This window comes from Microtus oregoni, unplaced genomic scaffold, assembly GCF_018167655.1.
Source record: "Microtus oregoni isolate MIOR12 unplaced genomic scaffold, Mior012 000083F_ref0000379, whole genome shotgun sequence".
Classification (NCBI taxonomy): Eukaryota; Metazoa; Chordata; class Mammalia; order Rodentia; family Cricetidae; genus Microtus; species Microtus oregoni.
In genome coordinates this window covers 5,862,081-5,874,353 of record NW_024544543.1, presented here as the reverse complement: position 1 = coordinate 5,874,353, position 12,273 = coordinate 5,862,081, and the positions used below count along the sequence as shown (strand labels likewise).

General features: G+C 37.6%; 1 protein-coding gene across 1 annotated transcript in view; it reads left to right on the top strand.

Annotated features, from left to right (window-relative positions):
* The window catches only part of LOC121441906 (GTP-binding protein Rit2-like), a 243,639-nt gene that overhangs the window by 83,927 nt on the left and 147,439 nt on the right, over window positions 1-12,273 (top strand). The window contains exon 5 of the mRNA XM_041643313.1: window positions 10,067-10,258. Coding sequence (XP_041499247.1) covers window positions 10,067-10,258 — 192 coding nt within the window. The remainder of the gene's footprint in view (window positions 1-10,066; window positions 10,259-12,273) is intronic.

Below are 12,273 nucleotides of genomic sequence, written 5' to 3'. Positions count from 1 at the left end.
GAGTGTGATTGCTTAGGATTAATTGGGAATAGAAGTAGATGTGTAACATAGTATCAGATTATATTCGGCCTTTAACACAGGCAGATGAGAAGAGATTGATGTGAAAGCAAATGGATAACCACTGGCACTTTGAAGCCAGAGTCACTCCATAATAATGCGGTAGTTAAAGAAGATTAATCACACACACAAATATAGTGTGGATTGATTGGAAGAGGGGGACCCTGAGAGTGCAGTGGCTGCCCCTCATTACCAGGCATAGTTGAAGTGGTGTGAAACATGTCCCACACTTGACAATGGTCAGGAAACATGTAGATGTTACCGGCTATACTTTGGGTATTATAAGACATTTCCTTGATCTAAGCATGGGTTTCCTCATTTGTATGCAGGAGTGTTGGCTTCTTAATTCAACTCTGAAGTTTTGGGATTATTTGGGGACAAATGATTATTAATGTGACAAAGCAACACCTTTTTTTTTCTGTGGAAGAACTACATATTTTTACAAATGAGCTTTCAAAAATGTAAACGACTGTATAATTGGAAATTTTGTTTGTGTAAGCTCATGCTATTTTATTCTCTTTATTTGTGGATGATATAGTCTAAATCAATTAGCAACCTAGCTTTGTCGGTGGCTTTCCCACTTTGCCTCATTTTCACTGAATTGTGCTCTCAATATCACACCGAGTAACGGGAATGTGGTGGGATCCACTGGTGGGAAAAGAGTCATGCTGGTTTCTTCTAAGATAGACTCTAATGAGAAGGAAAACAGTTACTGATTGACCCAGCAGAGACAGGCAACTGACTGCTATTAGATATGACTTTCAGTGGGTTTGTATCACTCAATCGCGGTATGAACCTCTACATCTTTGGTAGTAAGTACAAGTCAGAGAGAAGAAGAAAACCACTCAGAATTCTAGGGCAAAGAAAACTTGATTCACTCACAGGTAGAACACCGTCTGTATCCTTTTATTTTTGAGTAAGACAAATAATATCAGCTACATAATGAAAAAAAGAAATATTAAGTTTGCTTTTAAAATATTCTTCCTAATTAATATCTTTGTTGATATGCAAAGTGCTGACTTTCATTATGGCATTCTCACACATATGCATGATAATTTCACTTCCCCATTTTCTCCCCCACTGCCCTCTGATCTTTTCTGTCTTGTTCTAACTAATGTTAAGATTTCAATGATAAGTAAATTTGCCTGAAAGTTGAACTAGACTCTAGTATTATACAGGCACAAGGAACAATACCAGAAGACAGCTGTCAGCATCATTTCCAAAAAAAATCTCTTTTCAAACAGATAAAACACACTCTCGCTGAGAAAACTCTCTCTCTCAAGATAGTTGTAATCTACCAGAATGGATTCTAGTCAAGTTGAGTTTGTATCTCTTAATTATTGTTCCCATACACAATCCAAACAACTTGTGATTCTTAGTGCGCTAATTCTCCCCGTGCTGGCCTGCGTTTCACTTTCTTGCTTTAGTGATGACACATGGCATGTCCTCCCACGCATATCATTTTCCTTGATCACATTCGCTACCCTTCCTCATCACCCTGTCCATTTCCTGTTGGTCTCCTCCCTCTTTCAAAATGCCCTCTTTTCTGATTTAATGCCCTTTAAAAAGAAATGTTGATTCTGGATAGGAGGAACAACATGAGACATTTGTTCAATTTGACTTCTTTCATTAAACATGATGAATTCCACTTCTATCCAGTTTCTTGAAATACATAATTTTCTTTGATTCATGGCTAAATAAAATACCATTATATACATATACATTTTGTCTACCCATGCACCTATAGAAGGGACCCAAGACTGGTCCTATTTAGGTTTTAATCTTTCACAGAACTGTTATTCCAGTGACCTGTGTCCCTTAGATATCTAGTGTGACCTCCAGCAAGCACCATTCAGAGTAGTATAGAATGAACCTTCTATACTTTCCAATTAACACATTTCTGCCATTACTGTTCCGTTTCTTAGCTACAGTTACAAAATACCGAGACATGCTTAATGCCTTAATGTCACTCTTTCCTTTACTACACGGTAGCATGGTAATGATACTAATATTCCTGGAAGTTCCAGGATTTTGGCTACATTCGGTATCTCTATACCTGATATCTGATGTGGAGATCAGAATATAGACCATGTTACATGAATAAAAGCTTGATGTAGTGCCTAAAACATCTCTTAAAATATTTATTTTTTAGCTTGTTTGTTTGCTCATTGTGTGTCTACATACCATATTACATGTGTGGAAGGTCAGAGGGCTTATGGGAATTGGTTCTCTTTCCACTGTGTTAGTACTGGGGATGAAACCCATCAGGATCATCAGAAACCACTTTTCTCAGCTCAGCTATTTCCCCAGCTGCTAAAATGTCTCTCAAATTCCTGTTTTTTTTTTCTATCACATTAAACTGAAAACTTGTTTTTCAGTGATCTGATTTCACAGATCAGGAGTGTGCCGTCTATTGAGCAAACAGGAGCCTGACGTCTGCCTTTTTCATCACATCCTTTCCATCTGAAGTGTATGGCCCCATCCCTAGTCTGCCTCAGTTTCCCACACTCCATGCCACAGTAGTCTTCAGACACTTGTTCTTGCATAATTGTTTGACCCTCTCCAGGGCCAGGAAACTTCAGAAGTGTCTTTATGTCTCAGCAAGACCACCATTGCTTCTGCTCTGGGAGAAGAGCCAGGTATGGTCTCCGAAGGTCTCATAAGAGTGCCCAGCTGTTACTCTATGCCTGACCACAATGTGACTGGTGTCGCGGGCTTGTGACATGTGCTGTTACCTGGGTCCTACTGCTTAGAAGAATCCCATGTTTTACTTTTTGTTCTGACTTTTGCTATCCTAGTTTCTTAAAAAAAAATTGATTAATCATTTATAAATGTTGAACAAAAATCTCACATTTTCTTTTTTCACCCAGACCCATAACTTATAAAGTGGATCCTGCGTTGCAGACTTGGTTTATGTCAAATGGTATTTGAGACAGACAGTTTTCCGCACCTATCTTCATGATAGACCAGTTCTAGGGCCCTTATATTCCCCAGTGTTCAGTGTCAACATTATGATCAGCAGTCTTCCCGGTATTTCAAGCACAAAATTCAAGAAGATTTCACTCTCCTGTCCCCATCTTTACCCTTTGCTTCATTTCCTCCATGTGTTTCTTTTATCTTAGACAAACTGTCCTCAGTGTCTCGAGGTTCAGGGAAATTGCTTGGCGTGAAGAGGATTGGAAACAGACCAGGTCTTTGGAAATCTGCTACTGAGGATCCTGATTTGTTGGCATTGAGAGAACTGCTCCTTTTTTCAACTCTAGGAGAGGAAATTGCCTCCTCTCTAAGACTTAAGGATCTGCGGTCGACCATTTTAGACTATAGCTTTGGCTTTCTGGAAATTCAAACTGTCAATCTAACTTAGTTTTCTCACTACTTCCTGGTTTTAATGTCTAATTTCTATACATTATTTTCTGTATTAAGCAATGAATATTTTTCTTTCATTATATGTATTTTTTTAAGTCATATTAAGTCTTAGATGCCTGACATGTGTAAGTGCTCAGTAAACATTTGATGGCTGAGCTAAGCAGACTGTGCATAGCATCTGACACATTGTATTTCTAAAAATACAGACAGAGAGCAACTCCATAATGATGGACACAGTGCTGCTTTCTGGGGAAAAAAGATAGCATTTCCAATTACAATTTTCATTTTAGGTACAATTTTATTTCATGCTACCAACATAATAAAACCTTTTTTTTTTTACCATTTCCATCTTTATTGACATACTTAACTTGTTTAAGGGATCAGATTGAGACTAAAAAGTTACTTTCCATTGTTTTCAGTTCTGACATAAATTATAGTAACTTCATGATGGCAAAAATTTAAATATATAGTGGGTCCTGTATCACAGCCTTGGTTTATTTCAGATTGTATTTGAGACAGACAATTTTCAGCACCTATCTTCATGATAGCCTAATTCTAGGGCCCTTACATACCCAGTGTTCAATGACAACATTATGATCAACAGTCTTTCTGGTATTTAAAGTACAAAATTCAAGATTTCAACCACCTGTCCATATATATATATATATATATATGTATATATGTATATATATTAAAGTTTGCAATTATATATGTATATTCTTTTAAAGAGATGAAAGCAAAGCAGCAGTCACCTGGGTGTGGTGATGCACTCCTGTGACTCAGCTCTTGAAAGGCACAGTCACACAGAGCTCTTGGAGTTCAAAGCCATCCTGGTCTAGTCTACAAGGTAAGTCTTTGGCCAGCCAGGAATACATAATGAATCTTTGTCGCCCAACAACAACAACAAAAATAAACAACTCTCCCCACATCCACGCAAAGCAGCAACCACATGAATCCTTTGGTCTTTTTGAGAAAATATCTAGCTCCTGGGTTAGTAGGCTCTGGAGGTTTGGCAACTGTGCATCGATAAGTTAGAGCACGGAAGACTATTTAGGATGGTGATATATTAGTTGTAAAAGTGATGTTGCTTGAGAGTTAAGCATCATTGGGCAAATAATAAATCTTAGGAAAAATATCACATCTCATTTTTTTTAACCAAGATATCTCTTTCATTCACTGGCATCCTGTTCTTGCCCCTATTTGAATCTCTGATTCACTGGGCTTTTAAGTCTTTCCATTCAGTTCAAACATGGACAAGGCAGGCTTCTTGCTGTTGTCATTTTTTTCTATTGTTTTCATTTATTATATATCCAATCACTGGACATAGTGTCAGATATGGGACTTTTGATTTGCTTTTTTGTATTGAGTGAATGTGGCATGTCCATGTACATGTAGAATGTGTGTGTGCTTATCCTGAGACTGGCAGCATCTTTCTGATGAGAAAAAACAATAATTTGTGCCCATTACACTGTAGAACATCTAAACTGTTAGTCTGGTAGTGTGATGAGTATTTGTTTGCTTTTTAAACAGGAGGCGAAGATATTTCATACTTCTACCAGGTAAACACAGAAAGGAGATGGCCCAAGTCCTTTCCCTAACACTCCTCAAAAATCTTTACTCTGCCCATCAAAAACCTGGATTGTGACTGAATTAGTTACTTTTCTGTTGCTGGGTTAAAACACCATGTCCAAAGCAACTAGCAGGAAGAGTTTATTTGGGGCTTATGGTTCCAGAAGGATAGGAGTCCATCATCATGAATGTAGGGTGCATTGCAGCAGGTAGGCAGGGATGGTACTGAAAGTCACTGAGAGCTTACATCTTCGTCCACAAACAGGAAACAGAGAGTGTTATCTCATAACTGAGCAAATCTTCTGAAACCTTAAAGTTGGCCTCAGTGACATAACCGTGTAGCAAGGTCACACCTCCTAATCTTCTTCAAATAGCTACCAATTGAGCACCAGCTATTCAAACACTTGTGATTAATGGGAACATTTTATTAAAACCACCACAGTGATAATTATCAGAAATTATTTGTTTTCTGAATTCATAGAATTCCCAGGTGACTTCAGTTCAAGGGGAGATGTCAAAGAAATGGATCAAACTGTAATATTTACTCAGAATAGCACTGAAGATTCCTGAAATGTTTATGCAGACAGCATTTCCTGGAGTCTGTTTTCATAGGTACTTTGATGCTTACGGATAGCAAATGAAATCTAGTAATATTCTTCAATAATTAACCATCAAGTTTCATTTACAGCAGGAAGCTATTGATATTAATGGATGAAATGCAGACAACAAAATGTTTCAGAACCTTTAATGCATGGGACAATGAGAACGGAAGCAACATGTTAAGCAAAGCTTTTTACCCTTTGAAGAGATTCCTATACCGTGTTACTAAGATGATACATAGTTAGAGAGCTTATATTCAATATTCTTGGCTCCAACAACCTCCCGAGTATGTTTAAGAAAATGACGTGCACAGATTCTGTGTGAGTGACAAAGAGAAAGCCAGCTATTTGGAGTCAGCCCATCACTGTGTGTGTTTCATTGTATCTGCTTCATTGGTGAAAGGTCTCTGACTCGAATCGTGTGGATTTTCTGATGACTGTGTTTGAAAACCTCCCAGGTTCACACTTAATGCCTCTCACAGATGTCTCACGCCTACTCTCCCAGTGAGGATTTCTGGTGTGTCAAGTCTATAATGAATGTAACACTAGGTTTGAACTGTATTGCATTAAAAAAAAATCATCAAAGCATTTTCATGTTTGTTCTCTAATTTGATTCTTCTTCGTCTATATAGGGCAGGCTAAGAACATTCTAACGCCTCTTTCCTCGAGGAAATCAAGGTGCTGAGATGTTATGTGTGAAATGATAACAACCTTAGTGAGTTATCAGCCTGAAACACACGCCATTGCAACCCCCTTAGCATGCCTTCATGTTGCAAAGACAAAGATTGAACATGAACATAATTAGGTACAAGAACTGCTGTACTTTTGCTGTTGTTTTCATTTTTGATAGAGTCCCACTGTGTAGCTCAGGCTGGCTTGAGATTGCAACTGCTTTGACTCAGTGTTTGAATATTGGACTTATAGGTGTGCTCTGCTTTATCTTTCTATCTATTTTAATGTAACATATATGCCCTTTAATCTCATTAATAATCTCTGCTGGGCTTTCACTCCACCTCTAAATATTGTTCCCTGTGAATTTTTCTTTTATATACTATGCCTATCTTTCTTTGTCAGATTTATTAGATTTTTATGCTATATTTATTGCTGATATAATCAAATGTATTGCTTTATATTAAATATAGAATATATCATGGAAAGGCATGTGTCTAGTACCAGTTAGAGTAATCCTCAATTGGGAAAACAACAAACATCAAAACACCACAAACTCCTTCATTCAATTAACTGGGTTCGCAAATAGAGCAAATACATGAATGAATAGTCAACAGAGGAGATCACCAACATGACTCAAAGATAATGAGCAGATCAAAGAAAGATGATTCTTTTCATCCCAGAGTAAACAAATTAGTTTAAAGTAGCATTGGAGGGGATGAAAAGCAACCGCCACTTTCATATACAATAGCATTATTATCTTTGGCAGTGAAATCTTCACAGTTTCTCAAAAGCAGAGGAATGTTTTCCTTGAACAAGTCTACTTCTCAGATATAACTGAATCTTAGTGAGAGGGATTGTAAGAATATGCAATGTAGCATTGTTTGTAAAGCAGCAAAACTATGATGCATGGAGCTAGAGAGATGGCCCGGCAGTTAGAAGCAATTACTGACCTTGCAGGGGACTGCAGTTAGGTTCCCAGCTACGACACTGACGGCTTTGCGATCGTCAGCAATAACTCCAGCTCCAGAGAAAGCTGGTGCCTTTTGGACACCTGAACTCACATCCTATTTATAGACACCCATATAAACAAATAAAAATATCTTTAAAAAAGACTATGATGCATGAACAGAAGGAACTGCAATACTACATGGGAAAGAGTACACAGTATATTTGATTCTCAGTAAGGAGTGACTTGCATGGCATATCAGGACTATTAAGGTTTGTTTAACTGCTATAATGAATTTATGTTTATTTTCTTAAGGATCTATTATGTTTCTGTGATAACTTTGTCATTTCTATTTGAAAAGATTGACTGTATGTTTAGGAAAGGAGAGTTAGTATTGTGGTCCATAGTTTTCTGCTTTATTATTAGCAAGTGTGTATTTCTGGTTGAAGCGCAGACCTTCAAATTCATAAAAGTCCGAGTGTATCTCCTGAGCTTTACTTTAGCTCTTTTTTTTTGCATGTTTGAATGTTTCATCCTCTTTTAATTTTGTTTTGTTGTATCTTATTTTATTTTATTATTTTTAGAAGACTTTTTCAAACAAGAATAAATAAATAAGGGTGTGGATTTGGATGGGAAGGGAGACGAGAAGGAACAGGGGAAGAGGAAACCATATTCAAAATATGTTGTCTGAAAAAAAAATCTATTTTCAATAAAAGAAAATAAAATAGAGTAACAAGATGCCACAGACATTTTACGGCCCATTCATTCCTGCCGTAGAGGTGAAGGTTCTAAGTGAAGTAGGAACTATGTTGTAACATATAAGTGCATTTTACTTACTGTGTGAAATTTAGGGTTGAAGTAAGAATATTTAATGCTAAGTAATATTAAGCATAGTGTTAATGTATGTATATGTTATATATTAAGTTTATAAAAGTTCATGTCAGTGGGTGAAAATTTTAATTGCTTCTGTAGCAGTGAGCTGTCTGTTTCTAGACACATCTTCTGTCTTCTCTATGCTCTGATTCTTAAAGCCTTGAAGCCGTTAGTTTAGGCCGATACTGTTGGCAATTACTCCATATTTATTGAAAATGTCTTAGAGAAATCACTAACTCAAAATCATTATAGTTCTTTCAGTGTGTCCACACTTGTAAGTAAATTCTCAGATTTTCTAATTTTTTTCAGTCTAATGAAATATTTCCCTTTTAAAAGTTATATTAAATTAAATGAACATCTGTTAGGGAAGTATTCTGAGCATACATTTTAATTGTTCTTTCATTGTGTTAGGTTAAGGTTTCCTTTTCCCTAGTTCTGAAGTTTGTAGGCAGAGTTTGTAGTTCGTTCCCAGCTTCCTAGACCTGAAATAATCACACAGAAACTATATTAATTACAACATTGTTTGGCCTATTAGCTCAGGCTTCTTGATCAACTAACTCTTACATCTTGAATTAACCCATTTCTATTATTCTGTGTATTTACCACGAGGCTCGTGCTTTACCTGTAAGGTTCCCTGGGCATCTGTCTCCTTCAGAGGCTGACTAGATGGTGTCTCTCTGACTCTGCCTTCTTTTCTCCTCTATCTCTGCTTGGAATTCCTTCCTTACTCTATTCTGCCCTGCTATAGGCCAAAGTAGCTTTATTTACTAACCAATAAAAGCAGCACATGTACAGAAGGACTTCCCACACAAGAAGTCTAATTTTGCTCCCATTCTTTGGTTACTAATAGCACAAATTGACCAAATCACGATAAACTCTCGTATGTTCTTGCTGTTTAGTGTGGCTTGTTTCTTAGACAAGCCCAAGCTGTAAGCTACCCACTGCATCTTCCTAATCTCTCCTTGTGGTGTTAGCAGTAGACAAGCCCAAGCTGTAAGCTACACATTGCATCTTCCTAATCTCTCCTTGTGGTGTTAGCAGTAGATTCAGACCAAGAATAAAGAAATAAATAGCATATTCTTGACTTAAAGAAACTCTGTGGATTACAGTTTAATGTTAGGATTTTCAGAATTTGAGAAATTGTAATAAAGCTGGGAAGCAGTATTAAAGGGCCAGTCAGATGACACACAAGGCTAATCTGGAATGTAGCTTGCCTTCTTCTGCAGAAAGTGAAGATGAAGGGATTAGCAGAGTGTAGAAATTAATCTCTCTCCAAGCAGCCAGGTCCTTCTATTTCTCAGCTTCTCTGAGCCAAACCTAAGAACACCAGAATATATGAATGCAGCTGTATTATCCACACTCTGCCTTCTCAGAAAGGCAAAGGTAATCAAAATTCTAACTTTAATCTGTCTTCCCCACTTCTCTCTCTCTCTCTCCTTCTTTTCTTTCTCTGTTGGGATTAAATCCAGGGCCTTTTGCATGCCAGGCAGACTCTCCATCTCAGCCATAATTTTAGTCTCTGCGTTCATATTTTTTTTTGTATAGAAAAGTAGTTCATTTTGCCAAATCCTCCAGAGGAGTTGCTCCAGATTTTCAGTACAAATGGGCTCTCATTTGAAAAGTGGAGACAGATTCCTTTGATCATAAGTTTTCAATGGTTTCTAGAAAAAAATGTTTCAAAAGACAGGCTGTAAGAAAATGTTTAAATACTAAACTAGGACCTATCTAACATAACCTCAAAGACATAATGTTTGCAATACACAAATTGATTCATTTATGAAGCGAAGGCATTAAAATATAAAAACAAAATCTCATTTTTATGACGTGTTATTTGCCAGGTCTGTCCAGGAGCTCTTAAATCTAACCTACAATGAAAATCTAACACTCTCGATAGTTTAAAATATTCACATTTCACAAGAATACATTATATTTCCTATTAACTCCCTCCAACTAAAACCTTCCCCTTTGCTCGTCTCTCCTTCAGGCAGAGTTCACAGCCATGCGGGAGCAGTACATGCGTGGGGGTGAGGGCTTCATCATCTGCTACTCTATCACTGACCGCCAGTCATTCCAGGAGGCTGCCAAGTTCAAGGAACTTATTTTCCAGGTCCGTCACACCTATGAAATTCCCCTTGTCTTGGTGGGTAACAAAATTGACCTGGAACAATTCCGCCAGGTGAGTGCAAAACTTATATTAGCTTGTCTTTGCCTCCATTGATATATGGTATCGAGTATGACTGCATTCTAAGTTTCAGTTCATGAACTACCTGCTTTTCCCACCTAAGAAACCCACGTGTTTTCCTCTATGGTGTGATTCCCTCCTCTGTAATCATCCGTCTCATATGCTGTTTCACGGTATCTTTACCATTCTCTGTGTTCTTGAATCTGGCAGGTGTTAGATTTGCTTTGGGCAGTAGTGTATAAAATAAATGACTCCTAGGAACTTTTGAGTTTGAGATTTAAAATATCTGCAGCCTCTGTGCTTGTCTCTTGAAATGTTCACATTTGAGTTCCAGACCTCACGTGAGATGTGCCATGTGCACGGGAGTCAGAGCTGTCCTTACCAAGGTACCATGTATGTGGGCAAAGTTATCTTGTGAGTTTTGTTAGCAGTCACCATCTTCCTGACATTATATAAGACATCCCAGCTAATCCACCTGGAATAACAAATGCCTCACGATTTCTGATTTGTGGAGTCCACAACAAATATAAAGATTTAAGCCACTATGTCTTTGGGTCATTTTTCATACAGTGATAGATATGAGTCCTCCCTTTTTGTGCTGAATGAGAAATTGCTCTCATAGACAGTGGGTAATTTCTAAAATATATCTGCTCTGTCATCATATTCATATAATTTCATGTATTCTTCAAGCATACTTCAGAACAGAGAAACTATATCTATATCTATCTTGAGTGACAAGTTTTCAAGATTTGCCATAATAGTTTGTTATAGTGTATTCTCACCAAACCAGACCCCCTTCCTAGGTATCACCTGATGGCAAAGCTGTAATGTTGCCCTCTCTGAGATGGTTACTTGGAAACTGTAACCCTACTGTCTGTTCAGGGACCAGGAAAACCACCACAGAATTCCATTGCTGTGACTTAGTTTGTAGAAGGGGACTTGCATGCAAATCAAATTTTTGTAAATCTAATTCTCTAAATTGAGTTTCTTAGTTATAATTTGGGATGCTTCATCTTTATTTATACTGACTTTAAATTTGAACTGGCTTTTAATAGTTGCTGTTATTCCATTTAGTGATTAATTTTTAAACCAACTACTACTGTAACTTACTAATAAGACCTTTTGCTAAGGTAGGAATAATGACTAAAGAAAACAGAGTTTTCACCCCTAATTTGTGTATCTTATGAATTTGAATTTTCATGTTTAATGCATTTAATGTTTTCTTAAAATGGAAAGAGCTCATATAGAGCCAATGTTTAAATGCTTTATGAAAATGCAGTTATTTAGTGCAATGCTTTTTTTGTGGTGACTATTTTTTTCTGTTTTATATGTGCTTCAGTGTCTAAGCTGTTTAAGGTGCTAGCTATTTTAGAAGCTGTCTTAGTTACTGTTCTATTGTGAGGCGACGCCATGACCAAGGAAACTTTTAAACGAAAGCATTTAACTAGGGTCTTGTTTACAGTTTCAGAGTGTTCATAAACCTCATGGCGGGGAGCATGGTGGAAGGCAGGCATGAAACTGGAGCATTAACTGCGAGCTCACATGATCTGAGTAAGCAGCAACATCAACAGCAGCAGCAGAGAGAGGGAGGGAGGGAGGAAGGGAAGAAGGGAGGGAGAGAGAGAGGCTGGTACTGGGTGTGGCATGGGCTTTTGAAATCTGAAAGCCAGTGTGGCACAGTTCCTCCAACAAGGGCACATCTAATCCTTTCCAAACAGCCCCACTAATTGAGAACCAAACATTCTAATGTACGAGTCTACCGAGAACCATTTTTATTCAAACCAAAAGCAGAAGCTATGCTTGTTTGCTTCCTGTGTAACTGATCTGTTGCTGTTTTTTACCTTATTTTGTTCTTGCAAGTGTTTATTATGATAGGATTACACCTCTGTAAGAGGAAGTGTTCATCTGAACAGCTTAATATGATACTATCCTCACCTACTTCATAGTGTCTGAACCTTCTGGACACACCCCTCACAGAGTGAGGATGATTGATCTCTGTTTTGGTTAGT